Raw genomic sequence first — 13,318 nt, forward strand, 5'->3', positions numbered from 1 at the left:
TTTTTTTGAGACGGAATCTTGCTGTGTCGCCCAGGCTGGAGTGCAGTGGCGCTATCTCGGCTCACTGCAAGCTCCGCCTCCCAGGTTCACGCCATTCTGCCTCAGCCTCCCTAGTAACTGGGACTACAGGCGCCCGCTACCACACTCCGCTAATTTTTTTGTATTTAAAGTAGAGACGGGGTTTCACTGTCTTAGCCAGGGTGGTCTGGATCTCCTGACCTCGTGATCCGCCCGCCTTGGCCTCCCACAGTGCTGGGATTACAGGCGTGAGCCACTGCACCAGGCCTCACTAAACATTTAGCAGGAAAATGTACTAGTAGCCATCACAGTATGCAGCATTTGTTTTCAATTGAAAGCATCTGTAGACCCTGATGTAGTTAAAGATGAACTGGAAGCAGAGACAATTCTACAATGCCACCAAAGCAAAAGATTTTGAATGTGTTTGAAGAGAAAAGTTATTATATACCTGATCAAGTCATGTACACCCTCAACCTCCACCACCGAAAGGAGCCATTGGAAATTATGAGACTCCATGTGTTTTTTTCAGTCAGTAAAGGCATCCCAGTACTGGTCCCATTTTTTTTTTTTTTTTTTTTTTTTAACAAAGGAATAAATCAAATGAACTCTCACCAGAAAGACTGCTGGAATGTTAAAGTTGTTTCTCTAGTCGTGTGTGCGTGGAAAACAAGTTTTGTGTTGTACAATTGCTGCAGGCACTGTTTGCTGTTTCAAGGGCTAATGTTTCCGCTATAAAACAACTGGCTGCCCTCTTCTGTACTTGAGTGAAAAGATAATGAAAATGCTTTATTTTATTTACAGACAATGCTAATGAGGAAGAGTTGGAAAAGATCAAGTAAGGTAATTCTTAGCTTGTGATCTTTCAGCTTTTCTTGTTGAGAAGAATTATCATCTGCTTTCCCAGATCTCTCTCATCTCTTCAAAGTATGCTACCAGATTTCATACTATTCGATTGTTACTTTTCCCCATAAATTTAAGCAAACCATGTGATTTTTTTTAAATGGAAATCACACTGATCAATAGCTTCAAATCATTCTTTCACTATTTTTCTGGTCACTTCTCAACATCATTCTCAGCATCTGGTCTCAACTATATATGCAACAGGGTCTAGAAAATTGCTTCGTGCCAGGAATAAAATGATGAGGCTAGGGGAGGGACAACTCCAGACAGAAGAAAGATTTGCACAATTTATTTTATTTTGGGGGGTCACAGAAAATTGAGTATGAGGCTTTCTAAACTCATAAATTCCTGTATCATTACATCTTTACAGTATACAATAAGAACCATTTTTCCCCATTGTCTCTTCTCACTTTAAGAAATAAAGTGAGAGGAGTTTATGGTTCCTGTAACTTACTAAGCCCCAGCTCTTTTGCAACTTGTAAGATATGCAAAATATAAACTAAGCGTTTAATTTGTTCAGTGGTGCTGCCACTCTTGGACACAGGTGTCAAGATGAAACAACTTTTATATGAATATACCTTGAAATAAATAAAAAAGATTTTACTTGTAAAATCTTGTCTCCTCAAATTTCTACTTAGAGTCAGTATTCCTTTTTAATAGTGACTAATTTTTTTAGACCCTGGAACATGACAATCTTTTTCCTTCCATTCTGATTGAATCATGCTTTTACCTAAGCGTTTCTTTAATTTTGTCATTTTTATTACTGTGAATTAATATATATATCAAAATGTTTTTATATTTATGGTAATGACAATCTATTTGAACAAGTGTCTCTTACTGTACATTTTCTCCCTAATTCCTATGGCATTAATGATCAAAGAATAATTTGGCTCACAAAAAAGTCAGGACTCCCATTAAAATGGGAATAANAAAAAAAAAAAAAAAATTATTCTTTAAAATTAAATGTACATTTAAATGTAAATATAATTTTAAACATAAATTAAGTAAAAGTGTATCACATACTTTTGTTCCATATATAGAAAATTTAAAATGAATAATAAACATCTATCCTCTACTGTTTTTATATCTAAAATTCTTGGAGTTTATATTTATTATTAGCAATCCATTTATGTATTCAAATGGATACATTTTTCAAGCTTCTAACTGAAGATACAGAATTCCTATGTCTAACAGCACTCGTTTGAGTACTTGGCAGATTATATTTAGTACAGTGTTAACATAAGCTTTTGGGTTTTAGCCTAAGGGATTTTCAACTTTGAAAATTTAATGGGGATATTGAATACTAAGTGAAGTAAAATTGGTTAACTCATTTGATTTTTTTTTTTCTGTGAGAACATACTGAACACCTGCTAATTCATTCAGATTTTTTACTGTGCCCTAAAACATTTGCCATATTCATCCATATTAGTGTTACAAGAGCACAATGTTAAATTCAAAATGGGGGGAAAGTTTAACATTTCAATTACTAGCTAGTCCACCTTCCTTCACACACTCTGCTACGTTGAAACTGCTCCCTGAATCTTTTCATCCAGTAAATTGTGCTTCCTGGGAAACTAAGGGGTAAGGGACTATACCGTGTAGTTTTAAAGGTTTTACTATGTTACTGTTTTATGAAAATGCATCATTTTCTAAATATTTCAATCTTCTTGTAAATTCTCGTCTGAGTACACATTTTCGTTTTTTATTTTGGAAATAGGGTGTAATTTTATTTGCATTACATTTAAATATGGGTATTTCATATATAACTATGTTCAAATTCAAAGGTAAATTTTTCATAAAAACATAGATCATTTTCTTCCTCGGAATCTTGATTTACAGAATGAGGTCTCCCGCATCTTCATGGAAGGGCTTTGGCATGCAGCCTGTCTTTGAGTGTCAGTGGTGAATAGATAATCTAAGAAGTGTAAATTTTGTAGCAAAGACTTAAAGATAGCCAGTGTTGTTAGAGATTCTCTCCAGTATGGAGTTTTTCTTCCTTTGCTTAGTTTCTTTCAGAAGTGATGTAACTACAGAGGAAGAAAGGCTAAATTGACACAGTTGTTGTTCTTTTAAATATGCCTGTCTCCCCACTATACAATGTGAATCAGCTCATGGAATTTCCCATTCCTTAAGCATCTACTCGTCATTTTCATCATCTTGGCTTTCTGTAATGAAATTTCTTTGCCTATTTTTGTAACCATACTTCTGCTAATAATAGGCTCTTTCAATGGAAATCTTATTACTTGTGGCACTCACATAATGTGGGGTTGTGTTTAACTATTGAAATCAAAAGAAGAATCTCCAGCTTGAGGACAGGGAGATCCTAACTGCTGTTCAGACTAACTTATTATTTTTTTTGGGGGGGAGGGGGGGTAAATTGTATTACCACTTAGCAATACATAGGAAAAAATGCATCTAAACTTACCTCTGAAAAACAAGAATGTATAAAGTATGCATTATATTTGAATGGCATATAAACAAGTATATAGATATAAATTCTATAATATTTCCTCTTCTAGGGACAGAACCATCCTTTAAAAGACTCATTCTGGTTTTCCACAAGCACACTTTCTATTATGCACATTTTGAATTCTGCCCCACACTCAGCTGTTATAGAATTATGTTATTTTAAGAAGAAAGGGACTGATGTCTCCTTAAACTTGGGCAACAGAAGAATTATCCAGGTGAAAGAGTTACTCTTACGTTACAAAATGTGTTTTAGCAGAGAAATGGTAGTGCTTTGGATTATTGCAATATTTTATTCTTTAGGAGAAACTTATCACTGATAATTTATTCTAAGGTTAAATTATTCATGAAGAAAGTTTCATGAACTCAAAAGAGATGATTTATATGTATTTTGTGAATACATTTTGTGGGGTGAAGCCAAAATGGAAAATGTAATGAAATAATTGGCTCTATCGAACAGTAAGCAATTATGATTTTACATTACATTGTGTGTGTGTGTGTGTGTGTGTATGTGTGTGTTTTAACCTAGAATAATGAATTTACCAATGGGTAAAGGTGAGATAATAATAAACTTATTATTTATTTCAATAAATTACCTCAATTATATGAGAAATATTATTGTGATGATATAAAACATACACATTGCAATTCATATTCTTGACAATAACAGTTTAGAATTGTTTTCTTTCAGAAAAGTTCATCCTTTGAATAATATAATACAGACTACTGTGATAGTGTCTGATTATCATATCTTCTGTTACTTGACAGCTTATATCTTTTTTAAATAATACATCTTTTATAAAGTTTTATTATAACCACTTAGCATAATTTTAATGAACTATAAAACACTTTATTCATTGGTTGAATGAAGCAATTTTAATAAGACTTTTGGCAAGGAGATCATTAATTTAAACTAGAGAACACTTTCAACTCCATAAGTCTGCAGGGCGTAGTAGTTAAACCTGACACCTTGGATGACACATTAAAATGCATCAGCGAAAACTCTAAGTGCTTTAATTTAACTAACGGTGGAGAAATAGATTAACACATCTTTAAGTATCTCACACAGTCAGCTAGACATGATGGAAAAAAGTCATTATTTAGCAACTATCAAGTTCTTTCCACAAAATCTTTATATCCTGATAATAAATACGCAATTTTTTTAAAAAAGCAAAAGGAAAACTCTTGGTCATAGACTTTCTCAACTATGAGTGACCAAAATGGTTTTTCTTGGGTGCCATATTTCTAGTCACTGTGCATATATCTTTGAAAAAAAAGTATATGCTCGGTGTTTTGAAGTAAACATAAAATTATTTTAAAAGATTTTACTTTGCCATTGTTTGTACTCCAAAATCTGTATTATTTGGAAATGCTATAAAATCAACCCATAAGCAAGACTTCTGAGATTCCAAAATGCAGCAATGAACAACTGGTAAATAGCAGTGAGTATTTTATTATCAGAGAATACCTTTTGACCCCACCTGGTAACCAAGTCCTTAAATTTGTAGTAAGTTTACTTAAAACAGAGATAATATAATGTCAGTAGATACTTCATGAGCCCCACAAAATACATGGAGCTATAATTAAATTTTATGTTGAGATGGTTTTCCTTGCTATTTTGGCAATACTTCCCCAAAGGCATAAAATAAATTTTTTTATATCTTGTAATTCATAGCTACAGGGATTTGCTGTGACAATGGCATTACATTTATTTGACTGCTCTTGTTGGCTTAATGTTGTGGATTCTTCTGGAGCACATCTGGATGAGTTGGTACAAAGTGAAAGGACAAAATGTAATCTCAGTGAAAGGGTGAATTCCACAGTGCTTGTGTTTCAAGTTTAGGATGTTTATTGTGTGGTCGCTGGGTGGCCTTCACATTGGTGGCATGTATTACCAAGTGAGTCGGCCAGTTTCTTAAGATCCTTCCTGGACCGATTAAAAGGGGAGAACTAATATAACTGGGTTCCAGGATAACAGAACTAAGGGCTGCTGTACAGATTACATGGCCTTTTAATTTAACAAGATAGATAGATGGAAGGATGAATGAACGGATGGATGGACAGATGGACAGTTATTAAATTGAGTGAAACTGGGAGAGATTTGTTGGTCTTAAGGGACCCTAAATGTATACAGTGAAACGATTTATAATTTTGTCAGGATCCTGGCTCCAAAGCCCTGGTTAACGTAACAGTTGATAAGCTTAGTCAATATCGTGAGGCATCCTTATTGTTAGGATGGAAGCATCCAAGAGCCATGGCTTTGATGAACAGTGATTGCAATCTGACCAGGAAAGTTTATATAAATGATTTGTTTGTGTATTTATTTTTTAATCTCTTAAGTGGCCAAAATAGTATTGATAAAAGGAAATTGAGTTCCTTTGAAAGCATGCTTTTGTAATCAGGAATGCTAGCTGACTTGACTCTTACATTTGAATATCAGGCTTCACAATTTCAAATCAATTGTGAAGGTTTTGAGTTTTGAAGAATTGCCAAATTATAATAGTATGTGTTATGTTTAAAGCTCTGTACGTTAAGACTAATTTTAAAATATCACTTTTATAAAACTTGTTGACTAATCCTTATTCTAGCTGATAAAAAAGACTTTAAAGATTTCTGTGATTTATGAAGGCTGAAAAAAATCACATTATATGCATTTATTAGAAAAAATAAACCATCCTTTAGTTTTATTTCCCTGTGGAAAAAATTTATTTTCTATATTTTTTAGTCTAAAATTTGGTTAATATTTAGGTTCATAATTAGATTTTTTATCTTTTAGGAGAAATTTTCTTAGTGTATGTTAGATTTTTAGAGGCAAAAACAGAAATAAATAAGATATTCCCAATGCATCTTACTACTTTTATAAATTAGAAATCTTAGTAGAAACAGTTTAACAATTCATCTTTCAAAATAACTTCAATAATTTCCCATTATCAANGCACATTTTGAATTCTGCCCCACACTCAGCTGTTATAGAATTATGTTATTTTAAGAAGAAAGGGACTGATGTCTCCTTAAACTTGGGCAACAGAAGAATTATCCAGGTGAAAGAGTTACTCTTACGTTACAAAAATGTGTTTTAGCAGAGAAATGGTAGTGCTTTGGATTATTGCAATATTTTATTCTTTAGGAGAAACTTATCACTGATAATTTATTCTAAGGTTAAATTATTCATGAAGAAAGTTTCATGAACTCAAAAGAGATGATTTATATGTATTTTGTGAATACATTTTGTGGGGTGAAGCCAAAAATGGAAAAATGTAATGAAATAATTGGCTCTATCGAACAGTAAGCAATTATGATTTTACATTACATTGTGTGTGTGTGTGTGTGTGTGTATGTGTGTGTTTTAACCTAGAATAATGAATTTACCAATGGGTAAAGGTGAGATAATAATAAACTTATTATTTATTTCAATAAATTACCTCAATTATATGAGAAATATTATTGTGATGATATAAAAACATACACATTGCAATTCATATTCTTGACAATAACAGTTTAGAATTGTTTTTCTTTCAGAAAAGTTCATCCTTTGAATAATATAATACAGACTACTGTGATAGTGTCTGATTATCATATCTTCTGTTACTTGACAGCTTATATCTTTTTTAAATAATACATCTTTTTATAAAGTTTTATTATAACCACTTAGCATAATTTTAATGAACTATAAAACACTTTATTCATTGGTTGAATGAAGCAATTTTTAATAAGACTTTTGGCAAGGAGATCATTAATTTAAACTAGAGAACACTTTCAACTCCATAAGTCTGCAGGGCGTAGTAGTTAAACCTGACACCTTGGATGACACATTAAAAATGCATCAGCGAAAACTCTAAGTGCTTTAATTTAACTAACGGTGGAGAAATAGATTAACACATCTTTAAGTATCTCACACAGTCAGCTAGACATGATGGAAAAAAGTCATTATTTAGCAACTATCAAGTTCTTTCCACAAAATCTTTATATCCTGATAATAAATACGCAATTTTTTTAAAAAAGCAAAAAGGAAAACTCTTGGTCATAGACTTTCTCAACTATGAGTGACCAAAATGGTTTTTCTTGGGTGCCATATTTCTAGTCACTGTGCATATATCTTTGAAAAAAAAGTATATGCTCGGTGTTTTTGAAGTAAACATAAAATTATTTTAAAAGATTTTTACTTTGCCATTGTTTGTACTCCAAAATCTGTATTATTTGGAAATGCTATAAAATCAACCCATAAGCAAGACTTCTGAGATTCCAAAATGCAGCAATGAACAACTGGTAAATAGCAGTGAGTATTTTTATTATCAGAGAATACCTTTTGACCCCACCTGGTAACCAAGTCCTTAAATTTGTAGTAAGTTTACTTAAAACAGAGATAATATAATGTCAGTAGATACTTCATGAGCCCCACAAAATACATGGAGCTATAATTAAATTTTATGTTGAGATGGTTTTTCCTTGCTATTTTGGCAATACTTCCCCAAAGGCATAAAATAAATTTTTTTATATCTTGTAATTCATAGCTACAGGGATTTGCTGTGACAATGGCATTACATTTATTTGACTGCTCTTGTTGGCTTAATGTTGTGGATTCTTCTGGAGCACATCTGGATGAGTTGGTACAAAGTGAAAGGACAAAATGTAATCTCAGTGAAAGGGTGAATTCCACAGTGCTTGTGTTTCAAGTTTAGGATGTTTATTGTGTGGTCGCTGGGTGGCCTTCACATTGGTGGCATGTATTACCAAGTGAGTCGGCCAGTTTCTTAAGATCCTTCCTGGACCGATTAAAAGGGGAGAACTAATATAACTGGGTTCCAGGATAACAGAACTAAGGGCTGCTGTACAGATTACATGGCCTTTTAATTTAACAAGATAGATAGATGGAAGGATGAATGAACGGATGGATGGACAGATGGACAGTTATTAAATTGAGTGAAACTGGGAGAGATTTGTTGGTCTTAAGGGACCCTAAATGTATACAGTGAAACGATTTATAATTTTGTCAGGATCCTGGCTCCAAAGCCCTGGTTAACGTAACAGTTGATAAGCTTAGTCAATATCGTGAGGCATCCTTATTGTTAGGATGGAAGCATCCAAGAGCCATGGCTTTGATGAACAGTGATTGCAATCTGACCAGGAAAGTTTATATAAATGATTTGTTTGTGTATTTATTTTTTAATCTCTTAAGTGGCCAAAATAGTATTGATAAAAGGAAATTGAGTTCCTTTGAAAGCATGCTTTTGTAATCAGGAATGCTAGCTGACTTGACTCTTACATTTGAATATCAGGCTTCACAATTTCAAATCAATTGTGAAGGTTTTGAGTTTTGAAGAATTGCCAAATTATAATAGTATGTGTTATGTTTAAAGCTCTGTACGTTAAGACTAATTTTAAAATATCACTTTTTATAAAAACTTGTTGACTAATCCTTATTCTAGCTGATAAAAAAGACTTTAAAGATTTCTGTGATTTATGAAGGCTGAAAAAAATCACATTATATGCATTTATTAGAAAAAATAAACCATCCTTTAGTTTTATTTCCCTGTGGAAAAAATTTATTTTCTATATTTTTTAGTCTAAAATTTGGTTAATATTTAGGTTCATAATTAGATTTTTTATCTTTTAGGAGAAATTTTCTTAGTGTATGTTAGATTTTTAGAGGCAAAAACAGAAATAAATAAGATATTCCCAATGCATCTTACTACTTTTATAAATTAGAAATCTTAGTAGAAACAGTTTAACAATTCATCTTTCAAAATAACTTCAATAATTTCCCATTATCAATTGATATTTCTATTTTTTGTTCTGTTTCCCTTTGCTGGTACTTTATACTTTGAGCAATTTTAAAAAGTCACTTTGCCTCACTTAGTCTCTTATCTTGGTGAAGACTGAAGCGTAACTAAATATCTACAATTATGCTTTAAGATAAGTTTTCTCTGGAATTCATGAATAGTTTGTGCTATTTTTCTTGTTCTCTATAATACAATCACCACTTCTGTTTAGGGCTCATTTTGTAATGCCAGGTGTCTTATTATTGTTATTGTTATGATTATTAGACTCTAGTGAAAGGAAGGCTTTGGCTGGTCTGTTGTAAATGGCACAGGGGTCCACAAGAAAATTAAATTGCTTCCTCTGAAATAAAGGCCTAAATTTACATGAGAACATGGATTGTAAAATGAAATATAAATTTTAGCTGATGAATGACAGAAGTAATTAAACATGGCATGAAAAGCACAGCCTGGGGACTTCAGTGGATCTAAATGTGGCTAATATTTTTGTTTCTCAAATTTTAAAAGAGAAGCCTAAGTCCTAAATCTTGATCATCATAAATCCCACCTCACCTCCAAAATCTTAATTGCTAACACAAAATCATAGAACAATCAAGGAAGTTGCAAAAGTGCTTCCTCTTTATCACAGTGTCAACTATTGATACTTTCCCATAACTGTCATCAGTTTACTGAAACTTTATCATAACTGACACCTAGAGACAGAATGCAAAGTTTTAATGTTTATGGGAAGCATGTAATTTAGATATTCTATTTAAAAATGGATAGCTATTTTTTTATCTCCCAAAGTTGAATTGGTTTCCTTTATAAAAGTCTGAGGATTAAGTAATAAACTATTCTACTTGAATCCACTGTATTGCTTTTAGTCCAATAGCCAACTCTCTCAGTATTCATTTCTTTTTAAAATTATGGTCAGGGAACTTCAGTTAACTAAGTCACTTATTATATTTGTTAATTGTATTATAAAATTTGGATTTTTTTTTTGTAAAATTTAAACCAAATTTGACTAGGTGCGTGTTTATATATAAGATTTCTGCAGTCNTTTCTATACTTGTAAAATTAAGAACTTCATAAATTGAACATATTTCTTTGAAGTCATTTTATGAAACTAAGTTTATTCCAAATTCTGAGAAGCTAGAGTCTCAGGGACTCTCTGGGAATATAATTGTGCCATCTAGAAGGTCCATGAGGGCTCTTTCTTTCCTCTCTTGTAAAATGAGATTAGAATTTTCTGCTCCATTTCCGTTTGAGAAAAATATTTACTTCTGTTACAGTGATCTATACTAGAATTCTGTCCTAGATATATACTAATCAGTGCTCTTTCTTTGAAAAGAAATCCTATAATTTAGAAAACAGCAACTCTTTTGATTTAAATAAAGACAAAATGATGATTCACAGATAACTTGTTTTAAATGTCATTTCAATTTAACTTACTCTTTGATGTTTAAGGCATAACAGCCTCATAATGACCATCCATTTCTTTCTCTGTTCTAATTCTGCATTATGCACAGCACGATTTATTACTAATGCACTTACTGCTTTCCTTTAAGAATGTTCCTCTTTCTTTGAAAATTCACACTTGGTATATGCTTAATGTAACAATAGATATTGCAATGAAAATGCTACACTCTTAGGGCCTGGCCATTTTCCTTTCTTGGCTCTCAAACTGTTCATGATTGAAAACTACGTTTGTTTTCTTTAGAACTTTAATATTTGCTGTAGGGTCTCTTAAGTAGACTGGCAGGTACCAGATTAAGTCATGTGTTGGTCAGTGAGCAAGTATAAGCTACATTTATTCATCCTTACCAGCTTGAATGCACGCACATTTTTTTTTTTTTTTTTGCAGCTTTTTATTGTTGTGAGTTTATTTTAGTAATTATACCCTCTTCATTTACACTGTATGGCTGCCTTCATTGAAGTTACTCTGTACTTTGCTGAAATAATAATTCCTCTTATATGTTCATGCATTGTCCCGGAACACACAGAATTAGTGCTTTTAAATTGTTCCATGACTTTAAATGACGGCTTTATCCAAAAACTATTTCACTGGCCTGGCCCGTTGGCTTATACCTGTAAATCCCAGCACTTTGGGAGGCTGAGGCGGGTGGATCAACTGAGGTCAGGAGTTTGAGACCAGCCTGACCAACAGGGCAAAACCCCGTCTCTACTAAATAATTAGCCAGGCATGGTGGCGCATGCATGTAATCTCGGGAGGCTAAGGCAGGAGAATTGCTTGAACCCAGGAGGAGGAGGTTGTAGTGAGCTAAGATTGTGCCACTGCACGCCAGCCCGGGCAACAAGAGCAAACCTCTGTTTCAAAAAAAAAAAGGAAATGGCACACTTCTTCAGAGTAGAATTTGGGGGTGCTCTGGGTTGAACTTGTTCTATGTGCAGCAAATGTGCACACTGGTCATTGTGAATGAAGATTTGTCACCAGGACCAACTTCATAATTAATAGTTTTTCAAGTGTTTCCCTTTCAAGTGGCGCTCTCAAGATCTTCTTTGCTACTTCCAAGTTTTCCACTTACCAGTACTTTCCATTTGGTTGTTTTCATCCTCAAATATTCTTTAATAACCTTTCTCAATCTCTTGAACTCTTTGATCCTAGAATAACAAATGTGCAACTTTAAAAATAAGCAAGCTTTCTTGTATCCAAGGCCTGGTGGTAATGTCTTCTCTCGGCCTATGACAATGAACAGTTGACAAATGACTTGGGTCATATAGGCAGAACCTTTAGGGGTCATCTGTTTTACCAATGAGGAAAGTAAGGTCCATCAAACTGATGTCATTGCCTTGAGATACCCAGATGGCATGATCAGAAACAATATTTCTCTCTCTCTCTGAATGCCATACAAATAAATATTTTGAAGAACTTTGAAGAGCAGTAGAGTCCCTCTTTGAGTTTATGATGAATAAAGATACTTCGTATAAATAAAGCTGTTCCTTAACCTGTTATTTTTGATTGACACCCTTTCAAATTCTTCTTGCATTATTTGACCCTTTTCTTCAGCAGCTGTGTTAGCCACCAATGGATGGATGTGTTTAAGAGCCATGAGACTGCTGTGTCTGATATGCCATTTACAAAATCAGAAAATCAGTGACCAAGCCTACTTTGTTTGAGTATTGTCTTCCATAGTCACATTCAAAGGTCACTCTGATAACTAATTGACCCCACTGCTCTTTACCCAGCAATATTGTTATTCTGATGAACTTTTAGAGGAGATGTATATGAAAGGAGGTTACCCAGGGACATTTTCAGATATGCAAAATATCTAAATAACTCAGATAAAATCTTGCATGAAGAGTATACATGTGCTTTGTGGGTTAAGCAGGATGTGATTTAAAAGAAATTCCTATCAGGATTTATACAGATCAATACATGTGTCCAAGAGATAGCAACTGATTTACACTGAGTGAAACTACATCCTAGTAAAAACTTGCTCATCTGGAACATCAGGGCTACTTGCTATATCTTAATTTTCCTGAGAGCAAAATAATGGAAAGAAAAGACTGTGTACAGGGATAGTCTAATTGTCCGAAAGCATAACATTTGTTATTCATCAAAACACTATCTTAGGATAAAAAATATTAAGCGGTGGATATGACAATTACCATGTTTCTCATGAAAACAATAAAAATTATGAGAATCAAGTTAAGTAAAAATTGTATTAAAGACTAACTTCTCACTTAAAGGTGGTAACTTAGTGCAGTGTTTTCAAATATTTAGCGTGCTTATGTTTCTTTTTAGTTATCTCCTTTGAGTAGACTTACAGACTCTGGTAAAAGAATTAATTGAACAAACCACCTTACAAGAACATTGCAGTGAATCAAAGAGAAATTTAAATATATTTTAAGTGGAAAAGCCTGGAACATGCCAAGATACTTCATATAAAAATCAAGAAAAAGGTCACAATGGGCAAAGAAGAGTACATAGAAAAATACAAAGCAATTTAGAAGTTATGTCAGAGTACTGCCTTCTGGTCAGGTCAAGCAAAAGTGTGTGTGAAGGAAGATTGAAGGCTAAGGAGAAGAGTTACTGACTTTTTAAAATAAGAATGGAATCCTGTACTGAAGCACTTACATGCTGAACAACTCAACCATAGATAACATCCACCCAAGATGAGTTCAGGAATTATCTCCATTTTTAAGTATGATGTATT

The 13,318-nt window shown here is 33.2% G+C and overlaps 1 protein-coding gene across 1 annotated transcript in view; it reads left to right on the plus strand.

Annotated features, from left to right (window-relative positions):
* Window positions 1-13,318, plus strand: part of LOC108534654 (multiple C2 and transmembrane domain-containing protein 1-like) — a gene marked incomplete at its 5' end in the record, with an annotated part of 262,224 nt that overhangs the window by 28,068 nt on the left and 220,838 nt on the right. The window contains 2 exon segments of the mRNA XM_017880123.1: window positions 820-858; window positions 3,438-3,602. Of these exon segments, the coding sequence (XP_017735612.1) occupies window positions 820-858; window positions 3,438-3,602 (204 nt within the window).

The sequence above is a fragment of the Rhinopithecus bieti genome, unplaced genomic scaffold, assembly GCF_001698545.2.
Source record: "Rhinopithecus bieti isolate Rb0 unplaced genomic scaffold, ASM169854v2 scaffold_12189, whole genome shotgun sequence".
In the NCBI taxonomy this organism is placed as follows: domain Eukaryota; kingdom Metazoa; phylum Chordata; class Mammalia; order Primates; family Cercopithecidae; genus Rhinopithecus; species Rhinopithecus bieti.